The 16,176-nt window shown below is 44.3% G+C and overlaps 1 protein-coding gene across 1 annotated transcript in view; it reads right to left on the bottom strand.

Annotated features, from left to right (window-relative positions):
- TMEM163 (transmembrane protein 163) overlaps positions 1-16,176 on the bottom strand; it is a 269,056-nt gene that overhangs the window by 46,191 nt on the left and 206,689 nt on the right. Inside the window, exon 5 of the mRNA XM_027562048.1 lies at positions 508-604. Within this exon, the coding sequence (XP_027417849.1) occupies positions 508-604 (97 nt within the window). The remainder of the gene's footprint in view (positions 1-507; positions 605-16,176) is intronic.

Genomic DNA, 16,176 nt, shown 5'->3' with positions numbered 1-16,176 from the left:
AAAAAAAAAAAACAAACAAAAAAAGAATCTGGTGCCTCTCACCAAGAAAATGAGGCGAAAACACACTTTAATATGAAATTGTGTCCTCCAGTTTCTGCATTTGAATGTTAGTTGTGTCAGAAAATCTAATGTGAATAGATTTATGTACTGAATTGAGGTGCAAGGGCAAAAATAATTCTTACTATAAGTCATTGAGTGGATGCAGAACAGATGCAAACAACACAGGTTGGATCACTGCTCTATAAAAATCACCTCATTTCTCTTAATATAAAAGACATTAAAAGTAGTCAAAAGACACAGAACATGCACCAGCTCAACTATCTTTTTGTCTTGCCCAGTGCTTTTCTCCGCCGAGTCATTTACATTCTAATATGAGGTCTTCTGGACTCCTAAGATACTGTTTATTTTCTCTCCACCTGCCCAACTTCCCCCAGTAAGTCTGGGGTGAGAGGTAATACAAGAGGCTGGTACCCTCAGGAAAGACTTAAGAAAAAAGAAGAAACTTACAACTTCCGGGAGCAGCTTCGTCGAGAGGTCATGGATAGCTTTGACCACTATACACACAGATGACAGAAGGAATATCACCCCCAAGATGACACAGGCTCTGCAAAGAAACAGAACATTGGGAATCACCTGGAAGAACTCCATCTGGCTACTTTACACAATGGCAGTGACAATGACACAACCCAAGGCCCTAGGATCCACCATAATTTGCCATACTGCAACCATGCCCACCCACAGTATCAGAATTAATACTGAATCATTTCTAGAACACAGTTCAGTGAGTTATCATCAAAATCAACCCCGTGTGAAAGGGTCTCACCATCCTACATGACCTCACAGCATCCCACGAATGCTGGTATGAAAGGATCTTCAAGGCCATGAAATCCTTCTCCTGCCTGGCAACACAACATGTCACCCCTCCTCTAGCTGGAGTACAGAGTTTAATAGCAAAGAGTGGAGGTTCTGACGTGAGACTTTCCAGGTTCTACTATTTAACCTGCTGCTTGATCTTGGTCAAGCTATCAAACTTCTTTTAGCCTCTATTTCCTCATCTGTCAAGTGGGAGTAACATTTCCTACCTGAAGATAAAATAAGATAATGCACAGAGCATAAAAAATTAATCCATTAATCCTGGCTTAAATGATGGAAGAGAAAAGCACACCCTGGATGTCTCTTGCTGATAGAACAGGACAGACACTTTTGAATTTTCTCAAACATAAAAAGAGGAATGATTCAGTAATGACAAAAGAAGAGAGTTCATCTGCTGTATTTAAAATGGGTAATCAACAAATATCTACTGTATAGCATAGGGAACTCTGCTCAATCTTATGTGGCAGCCTGGATCGTAGGGGAGTTTGGTGGGGTAGGGGGGGAGCAGGTACATATATATGGATTGCTGAGTCCCTTCACTGTCCGCCTGAAACTATCATAACATTGTTAACTGACTATACTCCAAAATAAAATTAAAAGCAAAAAAAAATAAAGAGTGTTCATGGCAGGATGAAGCAATTCTTTTAAAAAATAAATGAGAGGAGAAAAGGAAGGATGAAGTCAACCAAGACACCATGCACAGGAGAGGTGAGAGCAAGTTAGGAATGAGGTCATGGGAAAAGTCAGAGGACACCCAGCCAGGGGAGTGGGGTGGAGCTGGGAGGATGACTATGGGGCTTGGGATGCACCAGCTGGCAACCCAGACACTCACAGGAGGGAAAAATACAGAAAATGAAAGTAAACCTGAGGAAATGATGATAGAGATACAAGGGTCAAAATACCAAATGAAAACGAAAAGAAATAGAAAAGAAACCAGTACAAGAAGCCCTACATCATTCCTGCCCCAACCTGAGGTCACCATCACCTAGCAGCCTTGTCAGCTCTCCTCCCAAGCTACAAAATAAAACCATTTTTCATTGCCCATGCTTTAATTACCATGTTCTAGACTAATAGAAGGACCCAAAGAGGCACCTACTTAGAATCCTAACCAGCCTATAGACAGACACCTTTTCCCAAACCTAAGGGTCAGAAATAAGGAGGTAAACAGGGTGCATGGAGTTCACTCCAAAGGCTTCTTATCAACACATTAGTAGTAGGTTTTATTCTCTCAAAAACACAGATAGGAAGGTACTTCAGCAGCAATCCAGTGGTTATGACTCTACTTTCCAATGCAGGGGGTTCAATCCCTGGTCAGGAAATTAAGATTCCCACATGCTCTAGCATGAGGCCAAAAAGTAAAATCACAACATCAAAAACACAGGAAGAAGCGATCAATGTGGGCTGGGGTGAAACACAAAAGAACAAAGGAAAAGTAATAAGCAGGCTGGGGCTCTTGGTACAGACTTGAGCTAAAGAGAATCCTGGACCTATAAACCAGGCAGGTGATCCACCCCGGGCACCATACATCCTCATAAGGAGCCTGGGGGCAAACATACACTTGAGGGGATGGTGGGGGATGGTGGGGTGTGAGTGTGTGTGCTTGCATGTGTGTGGAGAGATTACAGGTAGGTGTGTGGGGGTCGGTGGGTGGGTGGGTGTGGGTGTGTCGAGATTACAGGCAAAAAGCACCCAGGGACACAGCAGCAGAAATGAAGAAGGCTACAGAAGGTGGAGTGCCTGGCGCTGGTCACCACAGTCCTGGCAGGGTGATCAGGCTGGAGGGGACCACAGCCAAGAGGGGCATCATGCAGGAATGAGACGGCTTCCTGGAGGGCCCTTTAGTAACCAGACACCAGGGCAGGACAGGGATTCCAGGGCTTGGGGGATCAAAGCTCCCAAAGCAACTGGCCCAAGGCCCAGCTATCCCACAGGGCTGATGACTATGGACCCACTGTGCCCAGCACTTGAAGTAACCACTTCTACCTGCTAGCAAACAGGACCGTGAGAGGTGCCATTTCAGGAAAAGAGCCTAAAAGTCAGGCCTCCACTCAAGTGACTAGCACACATGCTCTCTCTGCTTCACCCTTTCAGATAAATTTAATCTCCAACTAGGTTTTCTAGCCCTCACACTTTACACCCCACTGAGGAATTTTTTGGAACAGTATCCCAGGGACTGCCACTCAGGGTCAATCTTATCAGAATCTCTAGGGGTGAATACAGGCATCTGTATTTGCTTTTTAAATTGCTTCTCAGAAACAGAAATAGACCCACAGACATAGAAAACAAATTTATGGATACCAAAGGGAAAGAGTGGGGGAGGGATAAACTAGGAGATTTGAGATTAACATACGCACACTATTGTCTTTCTTGGACAGAGGAGCCCTAGTCCATGGGGTTGTGTCGAGTTGGACATAACTGAGCACCCATGCTATACTATATATAAAATGGATAAACAGAAAGGTTCTCCTGTACAGCACAGGGAACTCTACTCAATATCTTGCAATAACCTATAAGGGAAAAGAATCTGAAGAAGAATGTGTGTATGTATGTGTGTATATGAAGTGAAATGTTAGTCGCTCAGTCGTGTCCGACTCTTTGCGACCCCCACGGACTGTAACCCACCAGGCTTCTCTAGAGTCCATGGGATTCTCCAGGGAAGAATACTGGAGTGGATTGTCGTCCCCATCTCCAATATGTATGTATATACATATATATGAAAAAGTGAAAGTGTTAGTCACTCGGTTATGTTCAACTCTTTGCAACCGCATGGACTGTAGCCAGCTGGCTCCTCTATCTATGGAATTCTCCAGGCAAGAATACTAGAATGGGTAGACATTCCCTTCTCCAGGGGATCTTCCTGACCCAGGGATCGAACCCAGGTCTCCCACATTGCAGGAGGATTCTTTACCATCTGAGCCACCAGGGAAGATACACACACGTACACACAAACACACACACACACGTAAAATAGAATCCCTGTGCTATATACCTGAAACTAACACAACACTGTAAATCAACTATACTTCAGTAGAAAAATGAAGCTCCCCAGGCAGTTCCCTGAATAATCTCTCAGGGCTGAGTCCCAGGCCTAGTTCAAGGGAAGGCCCTGTCCTTAGCGAGCTTCCACTATGGGGGGAAATCCATCCTTCTCTGAACAGAAGGGACCCCCCCCCCAGCTGCTGAGGAAGGAGGGGTCTAATGTTCCCTGAGAAACCTGCAGCGCACCCGTTATTTGATCGGTCTTCTCTCACTGAGGCATGAGAGAACCCAAGTGAGAGGCACCACTTGGGTGCTAAACCTTCTGTAGAGCATTTACCACAACATCCTCAAGAAGCCTCCATCTCCAAATCCCTCAGAGGGGACAGGAACAAGCGTCTGAGCTGCTTCCTGACAGGGGCCAGTGGTGCTGCAGGACTCTATCTTTCTCCCAGTCAACACAGGCACACCTTGATAATGCACAAAAAAGTGGATTTGGGTTTTGCTGGATTCTGTTAAGGAGACAGGTATAAAAGATGCAGTGGTCTCCTTACATAATATCTTGCTTATATACCTTCAATCAAAACTACCTAGAAGTTGCTTAAGGGTGAGAACTATATCTTCATATCTCAATATCTATAGCAGCACCTGGCAGGTGCCCCTGCATGCATCTGTAGAGTATATATAATCATTAACTGATCAGAGCCACAAATGGGGTCCACCCAGGAAGGTCTGACTCCCTGAAATGAAGTGTTAGTTGCTCAGTCATGTCCAACTCTTTGTGGCCCCATGGACTGTAACCTGTCAGCCTCCACTGTCCATGGAATTTTCCAGGCAAGAATACTGGAGTGGGTTGCCATTTCCTTTTCCAGGGAATCTTCCCAACCCAGGGATCGAAAGTGGGTGGCCTGCATTGAAGGCAGATTCTTTACCAGCTGAGCCACTTCCCTATATTAACTGATTACCTAACCACTGACTGATTTGTAAGTTTCCCCCCATAGAGTTTAAAGGGGCATCAACCACTTGCCACTGGGGATGGGAAGAGGAAAGAGACTCCTAACACTTGAGCCAAAACGCCTATGGAATAGCCCACACTGTAAAACAACTCCGAAATGTAATGAAAAAAAAAATCCAAAGAAATTGATGATTTGTTTATTCATGTTGAATTTTACAGATCTATCATATTTGCCTCAAAAATATACCTATAAATACGCTCCAAATGTTTTAAAAACCTATTTTCATCTTTTTTTAAATGTGTTTCAAATTCAGAAGCCAGTCACTCTTGCATCAACACTGCTGGAAGCCTGTGTGTCAGAGCTCCCCCATAGCTGAAAGCAGCTATTATTAGCTGAGCGTGTGATGCCATTTTTTTTTAACATGTTATTAATAATATATTGTGTTTACACAGCAGCTTTCTCCTCAGGCACTCAATAGTTCTGCACATCAGCTCCTAAATGCCCTGGTGGCCACTGACCAGACCTAGGTTTTTGTTTTTCTGTTATTTCATGGACTGGAGGGGTCAGGGGTCGGGAGAGGTTTGTTTCACAGACACAAGGAGTCAAAATGGGATTGTGGAGGACTGGCAGGCTTCCCCAAGGTCACCCCAGGAATCTGAAGTCCACCCAGAAATAGAAGCCAGGTCTCCTGACGTCCTCCCAGTGGTCAGCCTCCCTGGCCACTCAAAGGCTCTGGGCCTTCACGTGACATCCTCACGCCACCACTGCCCTGGGACTGCAGCGATCTCCCGGAAGCAGAGAAGATTTGGGTCAGGAGCAAATGCTGCAAATGTGGCTGCTTCCGAATGGGCAAGTGTGGGCTGCTTCCTGGTTTGTGGGGAGGCGGTGAGGGATGGGGGAAGGGACCTGCTCCATCAGAGCACCACGGCCTTCACCTGGAGAGGCCGGCCTGGCAGGGAAAGAAGGCAGTGTAGAGCCAGGTCACTGCAGCGAACACAACTCCTTCTCCCTCCAGCCCAAACCCTATAGCGGGAAAACACTGAGTCAGAAAGAAGCAAAGGATGGCTTTTATAATTTTCTGGATTGTTACTTAATCCATGTACTGGCTTATTTAAGAGCTCTTCCATCCTCACTATACATTTGCCTTCCCTATTGTAGTTTCCCTTTCCTAGATACAAATGCCCGTACGTAAAACAGATAAGTAACAAGGATTTACTGTATAACACAGGAAATTATACCCAATATCTTGTAGTAACCTTTAATGGAATACAATCTACCAAAAAAATAAAATAAAATAAAATCACTATGCTATATATCTGAAACTAACATGATATTATAAATTAACTATATTTCAATTAAAAATAATAAAATTTGGGGTGAGGGATAAATTGGGAGATTGGGATTGAGGTATACACACTACTAATAAGGACCTACTGTACAGCACAGGGAACTCAGCACTCTCTAATGGCCCATACGAGAAAAGAATCTAAAAAAAAACAGGATATCACTGATTCACTTTGCTTACACCTGAAACTAACACAACCTTATAAATCAACTATAGTATGCTCAATACAACTTTTAAAAATACAAGATAAAAGAAATAAAACTTAATTGAATAAAAAAAGAAAGAGGCAAATGAACTGCTTGTTGTTATTGTTCAGTCACTCAGTTGTGTCTGACTCTCTGCGACCCCAGGGACTGCAGCACGCCAGGCTTCCCTGTCCCTCACTATCTCCTAGAGCTTGCTCAAACTCAAGTCCATCGAGTAGGTGATGCCATTCAACCATCTCATCCTCTGTCGCCCCCTTCTCCTCAAATGAACTGCCCCCCCTTGAATACAATGTCCCAATCCAGACTGAAGCTGCATTTAAATTCTCACAGGACCAGTGATTATAAAAGCATAGTTCATGGACCAGCAGTCTCCACATCACCTGGGAACTTGTTAAGAATGAAAATGCCGGAGGTCAACCCAGACCTACTGAATCAGAAACTCTGCAGATGGGGATCTAGCAATCTGTATTTTAATAATTCCTTCAGACATTCACTGCAGTTTGAGAAACACTGTAGTATTAATCTTGTCAAAGATATACTTATTAATATCTGAAAGATTAGTAAAATCCAAAGAAATAGTTGAAGCCACTGATATTTTTTTTTCTCCTCCTAAAAGCTGCAAATTTCTTCAGCATTGTAAATCTATCTATCACCTTACAGTCAGCATTAATTTTTGCCTCTGAAATTATACAGGAGACCACTTGGCAGACACTCTCACATCCCAAATGAGAGAAGGTTGGAAGTTTGGTCCCTGGTCAGCTGTAGGCTTAAAGGCCTGAAATCATATGAATAAAGCCTGGGTCTTATCAATTCTAAGTTATTTGCCAAAGAGAAACTTCTTCTAATCATCTCCTAATTTACAAAAGCCTTAAAACACAGTTGCTCTGGCATTTTACCAATTCAGTCCACAGCTTAAAGTGTAATGTTTTATCATTTTCCACCCCAGCCTCCACAGCACTTGTAATCTGGGTCCATCTTCAATCAAACATGAAATAATAAAAAAATGAAAGACAGTCAAGTCACAAGTTCATGTGGTTCTTAGGGATGTATGATTTCTAATGCAGTTTCATTCTAGCTGGTCCTCTTTTACTACATGTAGTCTGCCATTTTAAGTAAAACAACACACAAAATCAGCTAGGAGACAAGAGAAAGTGTGCCAGGAATGCCATGAGCCATTTCTCATTCTCTATAATGGCTTCGCCAAACAGCCAACATTTGATTCAAGACTCCCTGCCTCCCTTCACGCCATGGCCACCAACACCCACCTCCTCTTCCACTGCAGGAGTTTGCTCCCCTTCTCTTTCTGTTCTTCCTCATCTTACCTGCTTGACCCTCATAGGCTCTAAATCTCCATCTCCTCTCTCTACCTGTGTCCTCCTCTCTCTTCTCTCTTTAGCTTTAACCTCATCCACCTGCTGTTTTGTGAACAGGCTGTGGTGAGGGGGAGGGTGGCTTGGACCAAGGATGGCTACTCAGGTTAGAGCTCTACAGGCATGTGGTCAAACCCTGTCCATGATAAGATCATCCATCTCCTCAAGACTGAATCACTAAGAACCTCTCCTTACTCAACAAATGAACAATATACAAGCTGATTAAGCCTATCCAAGTGGAATCTCACTGACATAGGACTTTCTTCTTGGCTTCAATTTTAGGGAGAAAATCAGCATGGGAGATTTGTTAAAGACTCAGATTCTAGAGCAGTGCAGACCAATAAAATTTTCTGTGACGAAGGAGATGTTCCATTCTGTTCTGTTCAAAAGGGTAGCCACTAGCCACATGCGGCCACAGAGACTTCAAATGTGGCTAATGCAATGGAAGAAATTCAATGTTAATGCTTTTTAAATTAATTAAAAATTTAATTAATTAAAGTAAATGACCACATGTGGTTAGTGACTACCATATTGAACAGCAGAACTCTAATGGATGGGTTGAAAACACAGACATTCACCAAAAAATCTGTTCAGTTTAAATATATATATATATATATGGAGAGAGAGACACAAACAACCAGGTAAGTTGATGTGGGCCAGCAGTAGGTAGTAGTAGTGCTGGTTGCTCAGTCGTATCTGACTCTTTGTGATCCCATGGACTACAGCCTGCTAAGCTCCTATGTCCATGGAATGCTCCAGGCAAGAATACTGTAGTGGATTGCCATTGCCTTCTCCAGGGCATCTTCCCAACTCAGGGATTGAACGCGGGTCCCCTGCATTGCAGGCAAATTCTTTACCATCTGAGCCATCAGGGAAGTCCAGCAGGTTCTACTCTGAAAAGCCTTGTGAAGGGACATCATGTCTTTGGTGCCTTTCTCAATCAATGCATCCCCTCTCTTCTTCCGGTTAACCCCCATCTCCCAGGTTCACATGCCTCACTCTTGATCTCACCTTATCTCAAGCGATCCTAGAACATCTACTGCTCCACTGGGGTAACTGCGTTCATTCACATTTTAAGGTGAATGGAATGCCAAGGTAAGAAAACAAAACCTAGCCCCAGCCTCGGGAGAGCACACACCTGGGATAGGAAACCTGAAAAGTATTACTGGACAGTCATTAGTAGTGAATGTGAAAACTGATAACGCACAAAGAACAGAATGAAGAAAGAAACCAAAGCGATGAAACACAACCTGGGGACCAAGTGGGAAGGAAGGATGGCGCTGTGGTGTGACAGGTAACCTGGGTCTAGAGGACTAGACAGGAGCCATCAAGTAGAGAAGCTGATAAGGCTGTGGAGGGCACTCCAGGCAGAGGGAACTTCATAAGCAAAGATGTGAAGACCCCACATTGTGCGGCCCTGTTTCTATGGAAATCCAAAGTGGAGAGGCTCCTCCTGGATCATCAGGCTAGGGGAGCAGCCATGCAAGAGCCACGTGAGGAAGGGCCCTCTGTGTCCTGGAAGTCCCCTCGAGATGGCGGGCACAGCATCACCCACGATATGCACGATGCTTTTTCTGAATCTACTGAGATGATCGTGTGGTCTTTGTCTTCCCTTTTGTTTGTGTGGTGAATCACATTGATTGATCTGCATGTGTTGAACCAGCCTTAGGAACTTGGGATGAATCCCACTTGGTCATGGTGTATGAGTTTTCATTATATTGCTGGATACAGTTTGCTAAGAAATTTGTTAAGAATTTATGCACCTATATTCAAAGATATTGGTCCATAATTTTCTTTTTTGGCAGTATCTTTGTCTGGTTTTGATATCAGATTAATGGTGGCTTCAGAGAATCTCTTTAGGAGTGTTCCTTCCTCTCCACAATTTTTTTGAAGAATTTGACAACATGATATTTACAATGCATCTTAGACAGTACATAGACCACTGTATTATATATAATAGTTATATACTTTAATATACATTAGGAAAACTGATTTTTACCCCATGCCTACAAGGATATTATTGCTGAAGGAAAAAATGTCAAATATGATTATATTTAAATAAATGTTAAGTAAGTAATGGCATAGGTGGTACGGCACAAATCACCAAGGTGGAACACACATGTCTAAGGCTGAGGAAGCCTGTAGTGGTGACAGGAAGTTGTTAAACAGTTTTAAGCAAGGGAGGTACATGATGTGATCTGGCCTTTACAAAGACCTTCTGACTGGGGGAAGTTTGGCAGAGTTGAAGGGAAGGAAAGTAGAAGCAAGGAAATCAGCTGGGAGACAAGGCTAGTAGTCAAGGAAATGAGTGATGACCCCTTACAGAGTAGCCGTGACAGCTGAGAGGGGTCAATAGGAAAGACCCTGCGGAGGCAGAGGGATGGACCCTGGTAACCAACTGGACAATAGAGAAGGATGCCAGGAAAACCCAATCTTTTTTCCCAAAAGGAAAGGTAGTGGCACATCCCAAAGCAGGAGGAGTGAGACCAGGGTGGGGAGCTGGTGGGGAGTCTAGTCTAGGACTCATAAAGCTCAAGGAGCAATGTCCAGACAGCCAGATACCTGGAGCTTAGTGGAAGCAGCATCACCCAAGCCTTGCTGCCCAGGGCCACTTTCCTGCGCCCCTAGGTCTCAGGATGCTGTTTCTTGGGTATAGAGAGATGCAAGGAGAGAAAGGAACTGGGAACAACCTTCCTAGTGATTGCCAGAACCCACCCAGTATCTCTACTTCCCATATATGCTGCAAGGGGGCTGTATGCTGAGACCTAAGAGCCTCATCAGTCTCCTTGAATCCACAATTACCAATTGATTCCTTCAGTGTTCCGGTGCCAGGATTCAGCACCAAAGAAGCACATGAATAACAGCCTGTTCTCATGCAGCTTACACAGGGAGGGGTAGACATAAGCATGTGAACAAACAAGAACATTCCACAGACGTAAAGCAGCACAAAGGAGGAGAGTAACAGGCATGTATTCTGCACACAGTCATCACCCTTCTCTAAGGAGGGGGCGTTTAACCACAGACCTGAGAGATGGGAGAGTGAGCCGAACAGCTGCCCGGGGAAGAGCACTCTAGACAGAGAACATGAGGAGCAAAGGTGCCCATGCAGGCGAGACAGGAAGATATGAGCGCAGCCATTCCGGAAATAAGGCCAAGAAACAGCCTTGGGCAAAACAGGCCTTGGTAACGAAAGAACACACACCCAAGTCCCAGAGACAAAAGCCAGACTTGCAGGAATACAATATTAAGTTTACCTGTGTTACACTCAAGAATATACTTAGTTGCCAGAAGACAAGAAGTTCAACTATAGAAAAAAGTTTAATAAGACTGCCTTACTTATTTATGCATGCCATGCAGCACGTGGGATCTTAATTCCCCGACCAGGGATTGAACCCACTGCCCCCTACACTGGAAGCATGAAGTCTTAACCACTGGACTGCCGGGGAAGTCCCTCAACTCTAAACTTTAGACACATCTGCTCAGATGTTTGCTCGCAGAAAATTCTCCTGCACACCTTTCCCTTCACAGAAACGCTCCCTATTGCCGATATCCAGTTGGAGCCACCTGCTGCTGATCAAAAAAGGTGGACAATTTCTGGAAATTATCAGTGATCATGAGGCAAACCCTCCCTTTTGTTGTAAAAGTAACTTGTCCCTTCTACTTAGGGAGTTGGCACGATTTTTTTCTGCCTTCTTCCTTGTGCACAAGCTCCCTCTCTTAATAAGAAAGGTTTGCTTATCTAAGGGTCTTATGGAAGTGATATTCATTTCTATAGTGTTGCTGCTGAAGGATCTGGAAAGGGCCTGGTAACAGAGGGAACCAAGCATTCTCAATGAACAGCAATGGAGCCCTCCTGACTGGCATACATGGTCATACTAGGACTTGGCTTTTATTTTGAGTAAGATGGGAAACCAATAATGGATTGAATAGAGAAATGACTCACATTATTTTTCGCAGGATCAATCTGACTGCTCTGTTGAGAGCAGACCAAGGAGGGTCATTGGTGCAGGCAGGGAGGCCAAGGGAAGATAATGCTGCCAGCACAAGAACCAGTGTTTGTGCTCAGTCACTAAGTCATACATATCCAACTCTTTGTGACCCCATGGACTGCAGCCCACCAGGCTCCTCTGTCCATGGGATTCTCCAGGCAAGAATACGGGAGTGCGTTGCCATTTCCTTCTCCAGAGAATCCTCCCAACCCAGGGATCGAACCCACACCTCCTGTGTCTCCTTTATTGCAGGTGGATTCTTTTACCCACTGAGTGACTGGGGAAGCTCCCTTTCTCAAAATCCACCTGCCCCCACATTTAATAGGAGTTATCACAAATCTTTAAGAGATAAGGAAGCTATAGGAAGAGAAAAACAAAAACCAAATGGGACCAGTTGGAACCAATATGGTGACATACTCGACCTCCAACACAGTGGCTTTATACGCTGATTTTATTACATTAGCATGACACACCTACTTGCATCGTGATCAGAAATCAAGGACCAAAAGAGGATAAGAGAGGGTGGCACCCATGCCATCAAAAGCGCTGCCCCTTCCCTGGTGAACCGGTACACATGCCTCCCCATCACCATCCTCACTCCTCCTCCCTTTGTCTCTACTGTTTAAAATCTAATCCCATCTCACCAAGGGATGAGAAGTTGATTTGTGAACAAAGTTCCTGCCTCTCCATTCTCAGACCACTCAATAAAGCCTGCACTGCTTCAGTCTCAGCTTTGGTTTCATTTTTGGTTACAGGAACTGGAAGAGAAATAGAGCCTTCGCCACAGCCCTGGGTCCTAGCAGAGCCCATAAGACTTAATTCTGTAACAACAATGATCTTGAAAAGAGATGCTGCTAGAACAGGGCAGGAGATGTGGAGACGGGGAAAGAGGGCTGGTTTCTACCAGCTCTTGAGAGATCCAAGGCAATTTACTGACAGTCACTGTTTTCAACCTAGGGAAGTACAAAGTGAATTGATGGGCTTTAAAGAGATTTAAAAGAGACTCTCAGGGTAATACTTGTTTTTCAGGAGAATAAGAAATCTTACTACTTAAGCAAACTGGTTATGCAAAGTGAACCATTTAAGCATATTTAAGTCAAGTTTATATTTAAGATTCAGTGCAAATAATCTGTGCAATTTTTTTTTTTCTTAAACAAATACTGAATGTTAGAGCTTCCCTGGTAGATCAGTGGTAAAAGAATCCACCTGTCAATGTAGGAGATGCAGGTTCAATCCCTGGATCAGGAAGATTCCCTGGAGAAGGAAATAGCAACCCACTCCAGTATTCTTGCCTGGAGAATCCCATGGACAGAGGAGTCTGGTAGGTTACAGTCCATGGGGTCACAAAGAGGCATATAAAACTTAGAGAGTAAATAACAACAAATACTGAATGTTTAACTGCTGGTCTATGCACAGAATATATACAGGGAGATACCCAATAAGAGGGATGACAGTCTCTACAGAAAATATGTGGAGAACAGAAGCTTGCGTTTCCCTATATACCCTAGCATGCATGTTATGTATTTTTTAACAAGGTATGGATACCACCTATTAAAATAAATACTAAATCAGTGTTGAGATTGAGGGAAATACTTTCTGACGGTCAACCAGATGCAAAGAAACCTGTGATACACTAGATACAATGACAAATAAGACATAGTCCTTTTCCTCAAAGAGTACAAAAGGGGGATATTTATTAATAAATCACAGGAATAGTCCTAGAGAAGCTGAGATTTAAGTTGACTGAAAGAACTAAAAGAAGTCAGCTTGATAGAAGAGTATGTTCCAGGGAAACCATGTCCAGAGGCCTGTCAGAATCCATTCATCTAGCACATTTCCCTACAAGTCTTCATTGTGTCAGGCACCATTCTAGGGAGATATATGGGGCAAAAACCTTCCAGGCAGAGGGAGGAGCAAGACTCTGAGGCAGAAGAACATCAAGGCAGCCAGAGGGTTGAAGATGAAGCAGGAAAATGGTAAGTGAGGGCAGAGGCCATGGGTCATGTCAAGTCTTAAAGCCACTGTAAAGATTTAGGTATTTACACAGACTGGAAGCCACTAGAGGCTCTGACTTGGAGAAGACATGATATCACATGTTTTAACAGGATCGCTGCTGCTGGGCAAAGGCAGAAACAGGGCTAATAGTTAGAAGGCAGTTGGAATACTCAGATGAGAGAGTGACCAATGATGGTATCTTGGGTCAGGACTCAAGCATTGAAGAAAGAGGTGAGTATCTGGATATATTCTGATTTCAAGTTTTGGTCTGTTCAGGGTCTATTCTGAAGTTACAGTTCATAAGTACCATGAACTAAACAAGACTCAAGAATGATTCCAGGTTTTTGATGTGAAGAAAGAGAGGGATGGATTTACCATTTCCTGAGATGGGGAAGAGTGCAGGAGAAGCAGGGTTTGGGGTGGGGCAGGGAGGTAGGGGTGATCAGGATTTGGGTTTTTGGACTCACTGTTGGGGATGTCTGTTAGGTCCCCAAGTGGAGATGCTGAGAAGACAGCTGGAGACAAGAGTTTAGTTTCAAAGAAAAGTCCAAGTTGGGACATATACCAGGAGTCATCACACAGATTGTACTGAAAGCCTTGAAAGTGGATGAGATCATTTGTTCAATTACAAGTGCCTCAGTAAGACTGGAATCAAGGTTCCATGAGGGATCCTGTCTGGGAAACTGGGGAGAGAAGGGGCCAAGAGCCAATGCTGAAGAACCTCACAGACCAATCAAAGTTGTATAAACTTTCTTATGAAAACCATATAGAGACCCTAATGGCTTTGAACATGGAGTAAGATAATTAAATTTGCATTTCAACAGCTGACTCAGTCAGTAGCCTCCATGAACTATTGGAGTAGTTCTGCTGGCTCTGACATGCATCATTCCACTTTTAGGCCCCACTCTCCTCACAGATGGAGAAGGAAATGGCAACCCACTCCAGTATTCTTGCCTGGAGAATCCCATGGACAGAGGAGCCTGGTGGACTGCTGTCCATAAAGTCACACAGAGTTGGACACGACTGAAGCAACTTAGCATGCATGCATGCATTGGAGAAGGAAATGGCAACCCACTCCAGTGTTCTTGCCTGGAGAATCCCAGGGACAGAGGAGCCTTGGTGGGCTGCCGTCTATGGGGTCACAGAGAGTCGGACACGACTGAAGCGACACAGCAGCAGCAGCTCCTCAAAGAGAAGACTGACAATCACTGCACCTGGCCTTGAACCTAGGCAATTAACCCAAGCTTGTGCTAATCAGATATTCTTTCCTTGGTCTTTGAATCTAAGATGAATGATAACAAAGTTATCACAGAACTCTGAACACAGAGATGATTCACCCTACAGCAGGGGTGGTGGAAGGCTGAGGTCAGTGGGGACTCTAGACCAGAGAGGTTAACCAATATCCCTCAGGGCAGTCAGGTTTTCTTATATGGCAGCTGACTTCCACCAGAGCAAGCAATCCCCAAGAATCAGGCAGAAGACCCCAGCATCCTTCCAGAACATTCTGTTGGCCATGAGTGAGTGATAGGCCTGCTGAGATGAAAGAGAGGAGATAGAGACATCATCTCTTATAGCGGAACTACAGGTCACACATTCAGTTAGCAAATCCTTTGTATCTTGAGACCCTCTTGTATGGGAGAGCTAGGTTCTGTATTGCAGCAGACAAGGGGATGGAAGGAGATCAGAAGAAAACAAGAAAGCCAATTCCTAGTAGGTGGGCTGCATCTTTGTTCACAGAAGTTTCATCTCAATTACACATTCCTACCCTTGCCACGTGCTTCATAGCACCTCTGAGGAGGGGAAGTGTGCATCCTGCCCACGTTCGGGCATGGACCTGTGACTTCCTTGGGCCAAGGAAATGTGAGTGGAGATGATGTACAATACATACACCACACCTGAGCAGAAGCTCTATCTGGTTGGCCTCATTTCTGCCCTTTGCCAGAGGTACAGCAATCCTCCGAGAGAGGCCAATCCTTTGGACCAAGACCTGGAATGAGAACTAAGGTTGAAAAGGACCAACACCAGCCAACACCAAACCTCAGCTTAAATGGAAAATGACTGAGAAAGGACTGTTCATGGTTTAAAGGGATTGAGATATGAGGGTAGTTTGTTATTGCACCAAAACTTACAGTTATAAGGTTCTTGAAAGAGAAACCTCTTATGGCAATGGCAGCAAAATGCTGTCTCCAAAAAGCAGCTCTGGAACTGGAGTGGGCCATTGGCTATTTGAGGATCACTGGACAACACATGTCTGATAACAGTTTGCTTATAGCAGAGAGTAAAGTGAAAAGAATGTTAGTCACTCAGTCATGCCTGATTCTTTGCAACCCCAAGGACTCTAGCCCACCAGGCTCCTCTGTCCATGGGATTCTCCAGGCAAGAATACTGGAGTGGGTAGTCATTCCCTTCTCCAGGATATCTTCCTGACACAAGGATTGAACCCGGGTCTCCTGCATTCCAGATGGA

This window comes from Bos indicus x Bos taurus, chromosome 2 (genome assembly GCF_003369695.1).
Source record: "Bos indicus x Bos taurus breed Angus x Brahman F1 hybrid chromosome 2, Bos_hybrid_MaternalHap_v2.0, whole genome shotgun sequence".
NCBI classification, from domain to species: domain Eukaryota; kingdom Metazoa; phylum Chordata; class Mammalia; order Artiodactyla; family Bovidae; genus Bos; species Bos indicus x Bos taurus.
The sequence above is the reverse complement of the archived record's forward strand: the minus strand, read 5'-3'. Positions and strand labels throughout refer to the sequence as shown.